The sequence below is a fragment of the Gouania willdenowi genome, chromosome 9 (genome assembly GCF_900634775.1).
Source record: "Gouania willdenowi chromosome 9, fGouWil2.1, whole genome shotgun sequence".
NCBI lineage: Eukaryota > Metazoa > Chordata > Actinopteri > Blenniiformes > Gobiesocidae > Gouania > Gouania willdenowi.
The window spans coordinates 31,983,854-31,998,315 of record NC_041052.1 but is presented as its reverse complement, the minus strand read 5'-3'; the positions used below and the strand labels follow the sequence as shown (position 1 = coordinate 31,998,315).

The 14,462-nt window shown below is 42.3% G+C and overlaps 1 protein-coding gene across 2 annotated transcripts; it reads left to right on the top strand.

The window, feature by feature from the left end:
* The first annotated feature begins 3,331 nt into the window (after window positions 1-3,331).
* On the top strand, window positions 3,332-14,446 carry ppm1f (protein phosphatase, Mg2+/Mn2+ dependent, 1F). Of its 2 annotated transcripts, XM_028456567.1 has the most exons (8): window positions 3,332-3,468; window positions 8,690-8,833; window positions 9,902-10,074; window positions 10,481-10,599; window positions 11,024-11,415; window positions 12,029-12,172; window positions 12,231-12,324; window positions 13,290-14,446. In XM_028456567.1, exons 3-8 carry the CDS (start codon window positions 9,914-9,916, stop codon window positions 13,646-13,648), a joined length of 1,269 nt encoding a protein of 422 aa, XP_028312368.1. In that variant the 5' UTR covers window positions 3,332-3,468; window positions 8,690-8,833; window positions 9,902-9,913; the 3' UTR covers window positions 13,649-14,446. The 2 variants fall into 2 exon arrangements, with proteins under 2 accessions (XP_028312368.1, XP_028312367.1); XM_028456566.1 differs by lacking the exon at window positions 8,690-8,833.
* Window positions 14,447-14,462: the final 16 nt, after the last annotated feature.

The following is a 14,462-nucleotide window of genomic DNA, read 5'->3' as shown; positions in this document are numbered from 1 at the left end:
AATTAGTCACACTTTTTGGTCCCTTCATCACTTTATTACTTCAGTGACGTGACGAGCGGTAAATAATATGAATAAAATGTGTCTGAGGAGATGTGTCAGCAGCATAGGATGGCTACATAGAGAGTCCTCCTGTTACACTGGATATAAAGACAGTGGCTGCTGCTTCATATCACATCATTTATATTGATTCTTAATGTAATATTGTCGCCAGAGTCATCTCAACGTCCTAAAAAATGTCAAAAAAAACACTGAAGCGGGACGCGAACCCTGACCCATCGCGTTCAAGAGCAGCGTCACAGTTCACTGTGCCATCATAACTTCAAAGATGTGTGATCTACAGACTTAACTGTATAACAATATAAAACAACAATCAAGCCTTAAAAGTTGATTTATTTAAATTATCATCTCCTCCTTTATATTATCCACAGGTTTGTATTCAGTGAACTTTACTACAGACGTCAGTAGATGTTTTAATACAGATCAACCTCTGAGTGACTTTCACTTAATGATCTACATCTACAATGTTAGAAAGAAAACTACCGTTATCACAAAAAAAAAAAAAGACGTAAAGCAACACAACATTAGTATTGATGTGAGCACGTATGTGGTGTGTGATGTTACTAATGTGTTTCAGAGAAAAGTAGTAAAGTTTACTAAAGTGTTAAGAAACGGTGTTCAGGTGGGCGGAGCCAGGTAGAAACCCAGGGTTTCTTTGATAAAACCTGCCAGCGACCAGGTTTAGTTCACGGACAATGTTGCCATGGTAACATACTCAGAGAAGAACATACCTCGCTTTTTGGAATGGGATACTCAGAGTTTCCCTCATTTGAGCCTGAACATACTCAGAGTTTGAACATAACCCGCTTTATGGAATACCCCTCAGGGCTCTATTCTGGGGCCTGTTTTGTTTTTATTGTATCTGATGCCTCTTGGTCGGTTGATCCGTGGTTTTAAAAATGTGTCTTATCATTTTTATGCTGACGATATCCAGTTGTACTGCTCCTTTAATGACACTGAGTTTCACTTTTTATCAGAGTTCTTAGATTGTATATCCTGTATCAAAAACTGGCTGTCATCAAATTATCTCCAGATAAATTCAAACAAAACAGAAACTCTGGTCATTGCTCCTGATAAAAACATCCCTCTAATTAAAAACTCTCTTGGTGATCTGGGCTCATCTGTTAAAACCAGCCTCAGAAACCTTGGGGTTGTTTTTGATCAGTCCATGTTTTTGGAGGGACATTGTCGTCAAATGACTAAAAACTGTTTTTACCACCTGAGAAATATCTCTAAAGTGAGGCATCTTTTATCAAAATCAGATCTGGAACTGGTCATGCACGCATTTATATCATCTCGTATTGACTACTGTAATTCTGTTTTTACTTGTTTTAACAAGTCGACCCTAAACAGACTCCAGGTCGTTCAGAACGCTGCTGCCAGACTTTTAACTGGTGCTTCTAGAACATCCCATATTACCCCCATTCTTACTCTGCACTGGCTTCCAGTTAAGTTTTGCATAGAATATAAAATATTAGTTCTCACGTTCCGAGCATTACATGGTCAGGCCCCTAAATAAATCTCGGACTTGTTGTGCCCCTACTCATCAGGGCGATGCCTTCGGTCTTCAGGTCAGGGTCTCCTAAAGACCCAAAAACTAAATTTAAGACCAGAGGAGACCTGGCGTTCCAGGCTGTAGCTCCCAGACTCTGGAATAACCTGCACCAGTCTCTCAGGGAGCTCAACTGTGTGGACACTTTTAAAAAAACTGCTGAAGACTACACTTTACAGAAAAGCTTTTAGTTAACTGGATTTTAATTTTTATTTGTCCTTTAATGTTGCTGTTCTTATGATATTTGTGCACTCTTGTTTTATTATTCTATTGTGTTGCACTTGTACTTTTACCACAACTCTGTACAGCACTTTGTGATTTTATCTGCAAAAAGCGCTTTATAAATAAAACTACTTACTTACTTACTTACTTATTGCAAATAGTGTAGCCAATGCCACCGTCAAACTGGAAAAGTTTACGCCGGGCCTTGCAGCGTCCAGACCCAGAGCTGGAGGCGAGTGGGATGGGGGTGTAACACCCGGCCCCCCATTTGAGACAATAGGTCCGCCCTACGCGGGAGACGCATTGGCGAGCTGCAACAGAACCTGTGCAGCAGCGAAAACCAAGTTCTCCCCGGCCAGAATAGAGCCACCAGGAGGAACCGGTGTTTGTCCTGACGGACCCGGAGTAGCGTCGGGAAAACGCGGCAATGGTGGGAAGGCGTACCAATGTCCTGTGGGGTTCCTCAGGGCTCTGTTCTTGGACCCCTTCTGTTTAGCCTTTATATGCTTCCTTTAGGAGAAATTTTACAGAACTGTAAGGTTGATTATCAGAGCTACGCAGATGACACACAACTATATCTATCACTGAACCCAGATGACCATGGTCCCATTGAGGTGTTGTGTGACTGCTTAGAAAAAGTAAACTGCTGGACGAGTGAAAACTTCCTTCAACTAAACCATGACAAGATGCAGGTGATTGTCTTTGGTAACAAGGAAAAGAGGACTGCTGTCAGCAAGTATCTGAGTCTGGATCTTTAAAAGCTAAAAACCAAGTCAAAAACCTTGGTGTTCTGATTGACTCAGATCTGACATTCAGCAATCAGATCAAATCTATCACAAAAACATCTTCTATCACCTAAAGAACATCTCCAGAGTGAAAGGTTTACTGACTCAGAAAGATCAGGAGAAACTGGTCCATGCTTTTATCTCCAGCAGACTGGACTATTGTAATGGTCTTCTGACAGGAATCCCCCAAAAGAGCATCAAACATCTACAGCTGGTTCAGAACGCTGCAGCTCAGGTCTTAACCAGAACAAAGAGGTCAGAACACATTCCTCCAGTTTTAAAATCGTTACACTGGCTCCCAGTCAGCCTCAGAATAGACTTTAAAGTTCTGCTGCTGGTGTATAAATCTGTGAGGGTTAACCCTAATCCTAACCCATTAATAGATTAATTCTATTCATTGCATACATAATCAATTGCACTGATCAGGTTAAACAAAAAACAGAAAAGATTAAGATCATTGTAAAAGGACCAGAGACATTTCTGAATATGAGGAAGCTGTCATGGGAGGAAGTTAGGAACGTGTTGGAAAGTGACAGCAAAGCTGGTGTAGGGAAGGTGTAGAGCCCAGTGATGGGGGGATTACCACAGTGGGAAATGCCAGGGATGAATTTTGATCCCAGTCCAGCTCTGTGTGCAGTGGAAGAAGCCGCTGTAGTGACGGACTGTAGGTCCACCAGTGTCCAGCAGAGGGCGCTCCCACCGCTGCTAACCGGAAACAGCAGGATGAGCTACTGCTACTGCAGTGTGGAGGAATGAAGCTGCTGTCCACTGACACTTCCCCCGCTCGACCCGCACTCACTGCGGCCTCAGGAGTTTCACAGAGTCGGGCTGCCGCGTGCGCGGAGTCATGAGGTAGGTGTGTGTGTGTGTCACCTGCTGATGTGTGTGCTAACAGAAGGACAGGCTAAAGGCTAACAGATCAGCTGCTGGAAGCATGTGTCTCTGTTAGCTGCTAGGAAACATAACCTTTACTTGTCAGACACACAGTGAGGCTTGTCATTAGTGACGTTAGCGGCTCACTTTGAACACTTATTCAACACCCATAAACGCTTAGTGGGAAGCTAATGCTAATGTAGGAGAGAAAAGCCCTACCAGTGATAGTCAGACTCCCACTGTAAGGACACTGGTTTGTTATCAGTTCAACACCTCATTATTGGGCCTTAGGCATCAGTTTCATCACCGTTCCCTGTTTAAATGACTTCACTCACTATTAAACATGAGCTGATAACAGCTAATCAGGGCTAATAGAGTCACTCTGTTATGACTGTAACACTCTCAGTGATATTGTGGGATGTGGACTACCACCAATAGTCTACATGTAGATTACACTGCAGTGGTTCTCAACCTTTTCAGGCTGTGATCCCCAAAATAAAGGTCCCAGAGATTGGGGACCCCCACTCTAGCTGAAGGTGGTTGAACATAGACATGAACATTGAAGAACAGGGCCATCTATAGAGGGGTTTCACCATTGACACATTCTGGGCAGTAACCCCGATGAGCGGCCATATTGGAGGCACTCAAAGGTAAACACTGCAATGGATAAATGTCCAAAACGACAGAAAAGCTCCTCATAATATATTATAGATGCAAATCATACAGGGAAGGACTTGGAAAGTTATGGTTTATTGGTGGTCCAGATTCATACCAGTAGACTCCCTCTTCTTGGATCAATGACGACCCAGAGAATCTTCCGTCTATTGTGTATCCTGATATGATCAACTCCCTGGTTTTAATTCTAACCCAATCTGTGTCATCCTTTTGATAAAGGTCAGACCTTTAACCTGGAATACAATGACAAATACAGCACATTAGGTGTAAAAATGTCAAAAAGTGTCAATATTAGGTTGTGCATTGCCAAGAGTCTGACGATACGATTCATGATTTGCATGTCACGATACGATAGGGCTGGGCAATATATTGAGAGTCAAGATATATCGAGATTTCTATTTTGCTGATATATATTTAATAGCTTATTTTGTATTAAAACACTCTTGTTAGAAGTTGCTGCTTTCTCTACTTCTCAGAACAGCATGAAAAGCACAGTTAGATGATTACTGTGTGCATCCTAACTAGGGCTGGGAGATATGACCTTTTGTTAAATATCTCGATATTTTCAAGCTATATCGCGAAATACAATTTATATCTCGATATTTTGCCCTTACCTTGAGATTATGCTTTGATGCATACAATCGGACCAGAATGACAATACTCATATATATATATATATATATATGAGTATTGTCATTCTGGTTCGATAAATATATATATATATATATATATATATAGATGTTTTCTCTGTGATGTAATTGGAGTTTCTCCTTTATTTAGCATAGCGTACCATACTATTATTCAAAGTGGCAGACATAATATATAAACGGTTACCACTAATAACACGCATACAAAACCACGCGAGCTGTAATGATCGTCTACTGAGGACTGTACCTTTAAGGGAGCCATGGTAACGTAAGGTCAGAGTTGAGTCAGACGTGTCTACTTCCTGATTAATACTGAGCGCATGGACGGAGTTTATTGTTACTTTTCTGTTACCGTTCTGTTCTGTTATTATGGGGAGTGGGGACCATATCTTTAGCGATATGCTAAACCACAGCTTTGGTAATATCGCGCCACTTTTCATCAGTGTGAGGGAGGCGGAGCAAAGTGGCTGTGTTTGACAGAGACATGGACACAGGAGAGGCAGAGGAGAAATGACTTGCAGCCAATGAACATAAATATATTGCTATTTTGAACGCTAAATGAACTATATCGATATAAACAATGACGCGCCGTAACCACTAGGGTTGGGTAGGCACGTTGAAAATCGAGACCACCAATGACAATTTCATATGTTTCTGCTGTCAAGTGTTAATTCAATTCAAATCAATTTTCTTTGTATAAAGCAATTTCCAACAAAGTCATCTCAATGCGCTTATCAAAATATAAAATTCTTAATAAGAAAGAAAAAACCCAACAAGATCCACATGAACAAGTATTTAGCCATCTAACAAAATCAACATAATAAACACCATTAAAGAAGCATAAACAATTATTCAATATAGCCTCCATACTCTCCCAACAAGATATATCTCAGGACACGGCAGCGCATCCGTTGTTTGTGATGGAAACACAGAGAAAATGACAACAACTCAGAACAGCCTCAGTGAGGAGCATCCAAAAAGTCAATCCTTCCTTTTGTTCCATTCACTGTAGAAAGTATGAAACATTTTCTAATCTTATCTTTGCTGAAGCTCTGGTAACTCAGGTGTTGGTCTCCATCTTTTAAAAGTTGTCGTTTTTCCTCAAAACAAACTTTCTTTATCAGCTCTGGTACTGTCATCTTGCCTGTAGTGTTCTCCAGCCCACTAGCTGGAGAACGTAGCAGCAGCGGTCACGTGATATCAATTCACTAATGTACTGTGAACTTACGTATAGCATTTAGCATAGCGCGGTTACGTGCAAAGACAGATCTCTACACTGCCTTTACACGTAAATGGTTTTCATCTTGGGGACCTGACTGCGCATGCGCAAACATAAAATCACGCAATGAGAACGGAGGCAGAAGAACAACGTGCCTTTGGGAGGGGGCGTAGCCTCCCTCTGCCTTACAGCGGAGTGGAAAAAAAAAAAAGTAATTTGGGCTATGAAACGCACAAAATGTGGACACTTTCAAACTTATAGGTACTGTAGGCTATTGGAAATGAAAAATAAATAATTTAAAATTATATGATAATTAAAAAAAATAAGTAAAAATTATAATTAAATAATCAAAATATCAGTTCACCCTTGGGTAGGCACTGCCTACCTTGCCTACCCTGACAGCACGTCACTGGATGTTATTCAGATGAATTAATAAATGTGGTTATCACAGATTCATATTGGGTCCAGCAATATGTTTTTGTAAATAGAAAAATGTCTCCTCCATCCTCCAACACTGGATCAGCTCAGGGATGTGTTTTCTCCTCTACACGGACAGCTGTAGATCTTCAGAGGAAAACAGCTTTGTGATGAAGTTCTGATGACACAGTTTTAGTGTCACTGTTTTCAGGATCAGAGACGAGCCACGAGCCTGCGCTAGCACAATTTATCACATGGTGTGAGGATCATTATCTGGATCTGAACGTTGCTAAAACCAAATATATGGCCATTGATTTCAGATGTGTTGTCCCAAACATGTTAGTGTCATCCAGGGTTAGAATGTTGAGATTGTTGACAGCTATAAATATCTTGTAGTTTGACCTGAACACTGATTGGATTGTAAAACGAGGGCAGCAAAGATGATTTCTGCTGAGGAAATTCAACTCATTCAACGTAAACAAAACTGTTCTTAATAACTTTTATTGTTCATTTATTGAACGCCTTTATTTGTTGGTTCCAAGGCTTGTCAGTGAAGGTCAAAAATAAGCTCCAGAGCTTTGTTAAAACATGCTCCAAAATGTCTGGGGTCAGAATGAGGGACCTCCATTCTTTGTGGGAGGAGCAAGCGCTGAAAAAAGCCAAATGTATCCTGGCTCCGCCCCAACATCCTCTGTTTTTGCAGTTTGTCTTGTTGCTGCAGGGCATCGTTTTAACGTCTCGGCACGGAAAACAAATCGGTTTTCCAATTCTTTTGTGCCCTCTGTGATTAAATTGGTAAATTCATTTACTGACCACTGTGTGTGTTGTTTGTATGTGACTGCTCTGCTGCTCTGACAATTGCTACAATTGCTGTAATTGATGAATAAGTTTCCTTCGCAGGGTGGCTGGGCACACCCTTCGAGATAGAGTGAGAAGCTCAGTCACTCGGGAGGAGCTCGGAGTAGAGTCGCTGCTCCTTCACGTTGAAAGCAGCCAGCTCGGGCATCTGTTTCGGATGCCTCCTGGTTGCCTCCCTCGGGAGGTGTTTCAGGCATGTCCTATTGGGAAGAAGCCTCATGGAAGGCCCAGGACACGCTGGAGGGACTATGTCTCTGAGCTGGCCTGGTGTCGCCTCGGGGTCCCCCCAGAACGGTTTGAGGAGGTGTGCGTCATTCGGGAGGTCTGGGCATCTCTGCTGAGACTGCTGCCTCTGCGACCCGGCCCCAGATAAAAGCGGAAGAAAATGGATGGATGGATGGATGGCCAGCCTGTTTTAAGGCCTCCACCATCGTTCCTGTCCCTAAAAAGCTGAGGATCACAGGACTTAATGACTACAGACCCGTCGCTCTGACATCTGTGGTCATGAAGTCCTTTGAACGCCTCATGCTCTCCCACATCAAGGACATCACCGACTCCCTGCAGTTTGCCTATAGATCCAACAGGTCTATAGACGATGCTGTAAACCTGGCTCTCCACTTCATCCTCCAGCACCTGGACTCCCCAGGCTCCTACGCCAGGATCCTGTTTGGGGACTTCAGCTCTGCTTTTAATACAATAATCCCAGCTCTCCTTCAGGACAAGCTTTCCCAGCTGAACGTGCCAGACTCCACCTGCAAGTGGATCACAGACTTCCTGTCTGACAGGAAGCAGCACGTGAAGCTGGGAAAAACCATCTCTGCTCCCTTATCAAAAAAGCTCAGCAGAGGATGTACTTCCTGCGGCAGCTGAAGAAGTTCAGTCTGCCAACAAAGATGACGGTGAACTTCTACAGCTCCATCATCCAGTCCATCCTCTGCTCCTCCATCACCATCTGGTACGCTACGGCCAAGGACAAGGCCAGACTGCAGCGTATCATCCACTCTGCAGAGAAGGTCATCGGCTGCAATCTGCCCTCCCTCCAGGACCTGTACGCCTCCAGGATTTTGAGGCGTGCAGGAAAGATTGTGGCCGACCCCTCCCACCCCAGTCATAAACTGTTTCAATCTCTCCCTTCTGGAAGGAGGTTTCGGTCCATCAGGACCAGAACCTCCAGACACAAAAACAGCTTCTTTCCCTCTGCCACCATTCACATGAACACACCCCAAGTCACCCACTGAACCCCCTACACTGTGAATGACGTAATGACGCACGGTGGGAGGGACGCAGAGCTGAGAGTCTATTTGTAAATAATGTGGATAATACACACGGCTCTGACGTCAGCGTGTGTTCAGCTCCGTGTGTTTACATCTCTTCTCTCCCGCAGCCCGGAGCCTCCCAGCCTTTGTCCGCTTCTCAGGGCGTGTTTCCCCACTACTCTGCGGCTGACACCGGCCTCTGTGCACCGGAGAACCGAACCAGCGGAACTACACCGGGAGGAACCGAACTGGGAAGAAGCGACCGAGTAACGGTAAAACCCGTTTGCAACTGTGTGCAAAGTAGAGCTTGAACTGACCCAGTTAATACAGCACATACAGTGGTTAATGCTGGGGGAAGTACTCTGATTACTTCAGTAACTAAATAAAAGTTAGGCTCTGATGCAGCTGTATAATGTAACTAGTTATCAGGTGAAGTACTTTAAGTACATTAGTGGATGGAAAACTAAACAATTTATTCCTTTAGTTTGAATAAACACGTTGTTGTTGGTTAAATAACTTGCTGCTAATACCTTTAAAAAGTAACAAAATAATTCTACTTTAATTACATTAGTATCAGTGAAAAAGGTTTGTCTGATTGTGTACACGATTGTGTAACTTGAAAAGTTATGAACGGATTTTGATGAAATTTTCAGGAGATGTTGATAATGGGACAAGGAACATCTGATTAAATTTTAGTGATGTTCTGGCTACCAAAAGAAAATAAATACATATATATATTCCATTTATTTTTCCATGCACACTGTGGAACTCCTGGTAAACATTTTTGTACATTTGTACAAATGAACATTGATTTTCAGTTTTGGGTAACCAATCCTTTTTTATTTTAACCTCTGGCAGTTCAGTACTTACCTTTGTACCATTTTAAACTATTCATTGGACTTGCACGACTTGAATTGCCGTAAATAACTGGTGAATTTAGGGTGTGTACTAAAACTTTTGACCGGTAGTGTATATACTGGATTATCTATATACAGAACGTAACGATATTAACTGTAATATTAACCTGCCATCGCTGTGAGGTAGTTTGAGAGGGAGGAGCTCACATTCTTATAGGGTAGGTGGAGCCAGGATCATCTAAAGGAGGAGTTTCCACCTTATGATGTATTATGGAAGGAAAAATCCAACAATCAGAAAATGTGGAATAACTAGGGAGGGAGGAAACAGAACTCTTTCAACTTTGACCATCCTAATGAGGCTAAATGGATCTATATCACTGTAGTATTATAAAGTGATTTTTTTCATAATACTACCCCTTTAAGTGTGGGTCCAACTAACTCCTAGTCCTTTAACCGCAGCTCAGACTAACTTCTGGTTTGCAGGCTGCTGTGAGGATGGAGGAGGCTCAGAGGTTCCTCAACAGGTTGCGGGATGAATTCCCGGCGGCTCTGAAGGCTGAAGATCAGCTTCCTGTCGTGCCTTTGAGCCGCAGAGTGACTGAGGACGAGCTGCAGGGAGAGAGTCTGGATGTTGGTTTGAGGCTCCTCACAGACAGGTGACACACACACACACCTTAACTTAAAATGTTTTTATTTTTTATTTCTTTAGTAGTGATTTGATTATTTAGTTAATGTTGGGATCATTGCAGGTTAGTGATCTGTTAGTGTGTGTGTGTGTGGGTGGGTGTGTTCTCACATTCTTCACATTCCTCACAGCTCTGCAGCTCCTGCCTCAGCGTGTGTGTGTGTTCCTATCAAACATATAAAAATGTAAAGCCAAAGGCAGTGTGTAGCTGAAGCAGCTGCTCTTCCAGTGATTATTAACATTATTATTATTAATCAGACTGTTTAACCAGGATCAGCTGACAGGAAGCAGTCAAAGATACTTCCTGTCTGCAGACAGACCATTGTTCTCCCCACATCCTGTTTCCTGCACTGATGTCACACTGTGTGTGTGTTCAGGGGGGCCCCCCCAGGCCTCGCCCCCCTACTGTGCTGGGCAGCGTTGGTCCGGCTGCTGAAGAACGACCTTTCACCTTTCCACTGCCCCAAGGACGCAGAGCAGGAGGATGAAGAACCCTGTATGTTTGAAAGCCATTACTATCACCTTCATCATCATCATCGTCACTATCACCACCATTGTCTTTATCACCAACATCTTCATCATCATCACCATTATCCTCACTATCATCATTACCATCATCACTATCACCACCATTGTCTTTATCACCAACATCTTCATCATCATCACCATTATCCTCACTATCATCATTACCATCATCACTATCACCACCATTGTCTTTATCACCAACATCTTCATCATCATCACCATTATCCTCACTATCATCATTATCATCATCATCATCACCACCATCATCATCATCACAACCATCATCATCACTATCGTCACCATCACACCTATCATCATCATCATTACTATTATTATCATCGCCCTCCTCTTCGATGCTGACTCAGCGGTTTAATTCCCATTCTTTGTGGTGTCAGTGCTTCAGTCGGAGAACGTCCAGCGTCTCTTCATCAACGAGCTGATCGCGGTCTCTAAATCGTGGCTCCAAACTCCAGCCGATGTTCCCGCCGTTGCTCGTGCGGAGCGCCGTTGCTCCGCCCACGCTATCAGAAACAGCAGGAGGAAGATGGAGGACAAACACGTGCTGCTCACAGACTTTAACGAGCTGTTCGGGCTGCAGGACGGCGTCGACCGCGCCTACTTCGCTGTGTTCGACGGTCATGGAGGCGTCGACGCCGCCGCCTTCGCCGCCACCCACTTACACGTGGCTCTGAGCCGACAAGACACGCTGCAGAGCGACGCAGATGCCGCCTTCAAAGCTGCCTTTAAACGCACTGACGACATGTTCAGGGTCAAAGCCAAGAGAGAGGTACTTGAACGCACCACGGGGAAGATTCACCTTTAACATCGACCCTGAACGCCTCACATTAAATACAACTTATTAAAGGCAACAATTAAAACCTAATAAAAACTAAAAATACACAAGCTAAAAAAAGGGAAAAAATAGTTGAAAAATATATAAACTTAAAGAAATAATTGAAAATATTTATTAAAAATTAAGGAAAAATTTAAAACTAGATAAAATATGTAAACTCAATAAAGAAAATGAATCTAGATTGAAAATTCCAAAAAATAAAACTCCATAATAAAATAAGCTACATAGATAAAGCATTTATTAATAAATAAACCTAGATCAATAAAACTAGTTACAAATATTTAAACTCGAAAAATTAAGATATAGGTACAAAAACTAAAAACCAGATAACTGAAAATAAATGAAAACCAGTTAAATAGATACTTTCTTGATTCAAAATGTAAAAATTAACTACATTAACAAAATAATAAAACTTATTTAAATAAAAAGCTAGATTATTAAAGCATTTATTAAAAAGAAAAAAAGCCATTTCTTTACTGTGTTTGACTTTTTCCCCTGAATAAATGTGTGTGTTCTGAGACTAAAACAGTGAAACTCTTTGCTCCAGCGTCTGCGGAGCGGCTCAACGGGTGTGGCCGTGCTGATCCAGGGCCAGCAGCTGACCGTGTCCTGGCTGGGAGACTCCCAGGCTATGCTGGTCCGACGGGGACGAACCGTCACTCTCATGGAGCCGCACAAACCAGAGCGAGAGGTGAGTGTTGGCGCCCCCTGCTGCTCACAGTCAAACACTGAGCTCCTTTATGTGACAGGACGAGAAGCAGAGGATCGAGGAGCTTGGAGGTTGCGTAACCTTCATGGGCTGCTGGAGGGTCAACGGCACCTACGCCGTCTCGAGAGCCATCGGTGAGTCAGATCAACCTCTCAGTGACTTTCAATTAATGATCTACATCCACAATGTTATAAAGAAAACTACCGTTTGATTAAAAAAAAAGAAAAAAAAAAGCAAAGCAACACAACATTAATGATGTGAGCACGTCTGTGGTGTGTGATATTACTAACGTGTTTCAGAGAAAAGTGTTAAGGTTCATTAAAGTGTTCAGAAACGGTGTTCAGGTGGGCGGAGCCAGGTAGAAACCCAGGGTTTCTTTGATAAAACCTGTAGCGACCAGGTTTAGTTCACGGACAGTGTTGGCCGGGTACTCAGAGAAGAACATACCTCGCGTTTAGGAATGGGATACTCAGAGTTTCCATCATTTGAGCCTGAACATACTCAGAGTTTGAACATAACCTGCTTTATGGAATACCCCTCAGTTATAAGAGATGCTAACACAAGAGGAAAGTTACGTTTTATGCGGTTATTTATTAAAGGCTCAGTAATTGTAATTTGTGATTCATAACGTAAGTGTAATTGAATTTCAGGGGGAAAATAATAATTTAAAATGAATTTGAAAAATGTAATTGACCCCAAACAAAAAGGTTTTCAGGTTATTTTTCAGTGTCTGCCAATTTATTTAAGTAGATTTTATTCATTTGTAGAATATTCTTCTGTGTAAGGTTAAAACAGCTGTAACTTAGTGGTTAATAAAAAAATAGGTTGTTTTTGTCATTCCTTCTGTTACTGATCAAGAATTTTCTAACATTCCACACAAAATAAAAGATGAAAGTATGTGTGAGATATCTGCTAATATCGATATCGATCAATACGCAAGACTGCAATATCAGTATCCAATCGGATGTGAAAAAGTAGGATCAGGACAGCCCTAACATATGAAACAAATACACACTTTTCGTAGTTCAAAAATCAACAAAAATAACTGAACCATCATTAATATCTCCTGCGCTCACCTGTTGACTCCGCCCCCTTCCAGGCGACTTCGACCAGAAGCCTTACGTGTCCGGAGATGCCGACTGTTGTACGGTGCTGTTGCTCGGCGACGAGGACTTCCTGCTGCTGGCCTGCGACGGTTTTTTTGACGCGGTTACGCCGGAGGAAGTTCCTGGGCTCGTCCAAGACGCGCTCAGCGATGCAGGCGAAAGCTCGGTGGGGGGCGGAGCCGGAGTGGCTCAGAGGCTGGTGAGTCACGCTAAGGAGGCGGGCTCCAACGACAACATCACAGTGTTGGTGGTGTTTCTGCAGCCGCCGGAGCAGCTGCTGAGAGCCCCTGCTGAGGACTCCAACTCCCAGAATGCACTGCAGCCCCAACACAGTGCCGACCAACAGCTCTAAGGTTTTCAAATTTACTTAAGACAGAACTTTCAGATAAAACAGATTGATTCCGTATGTCCACTACTCCCAGTGGGAATGTTTTCATATTCCCGTGGTGGAAAAGAGCTTCCATTAACATCAGTGTTACTCATTAACACAGTGATGTCATCAAAAACCAGTTACTGACACTTTATTAAGCACACCTGTTCATATGAAATTGACGAGCTGGAGAAAAGTAGCTCCAAGTGTGGCATTGTGGGTAATAAAGTATTCAGTTCATTGTTACTGTGCATTTCTAGCCGACTGACTAAAACTAAATCTATGATTAATATGTAGGACATATGCAGTGAAATAGACTCCAGTTTCTCTTCTCAGACTAGAAACAAGTGCAGCTCAACTAAAATTAAGACCCAAATGTGTAAATTTTTTTAAAACAATGTATTGAATTAATTATTTTCACTAAAGACTAAAACTTTAATTAAAAATTGGACTAACAGGAAAACTCTTACCAAAATTAAATAATTCTAAAATTCTGATTGCTCCCAAAAACTAAAATGATCTAGACTGAAGTTAGGCATAATTTCCTTCTTCTTATGCATCTTTTTCCCAGGACTAACGAATGCAAAGGCAGGGTGACTAAAACCAGATGATGTTCTAGTATTGATTGAATAGGTCTGTGCTGATCATGTGGTCTGGTTACGTTAGTCAGTTTTTCTCGCTTTGTAACAGTTGTAATGTTTTCCTAATAAAGATGTTCCCAGTGTTTGTAAAACTGTATTAAACTGTTACCAGTATTAAACTTTCTTTGTTAACAATCAAGTGTATGTCCAGGTTT

Excerpts from the sequence above, each read along its gene's own strand:
- ppm1f (XM_028456566.1), top strand. The coding sequence starts at position 9,914 with ATGGAGGAGGCTCAGAGGTTCCTCAACAGGTTGCGGGATGAATTCCCG. Across the intron at positions 10,075-10,480 it reads TTGAGGCTCCTCACAGACAG|GGGGGCCCCCCCAGGCCTCG; the intron begins GTGACACACACA and ends GTGTGTGTTCAG. Across the intron at positions 10,600-11,023 it reads GCAGGAGGATGAAGAACCCT|TGCTTCAGTCGGAGAACGTC; the intron begins GTATGTTTGAAA and ends TTGTGGTGTCAG.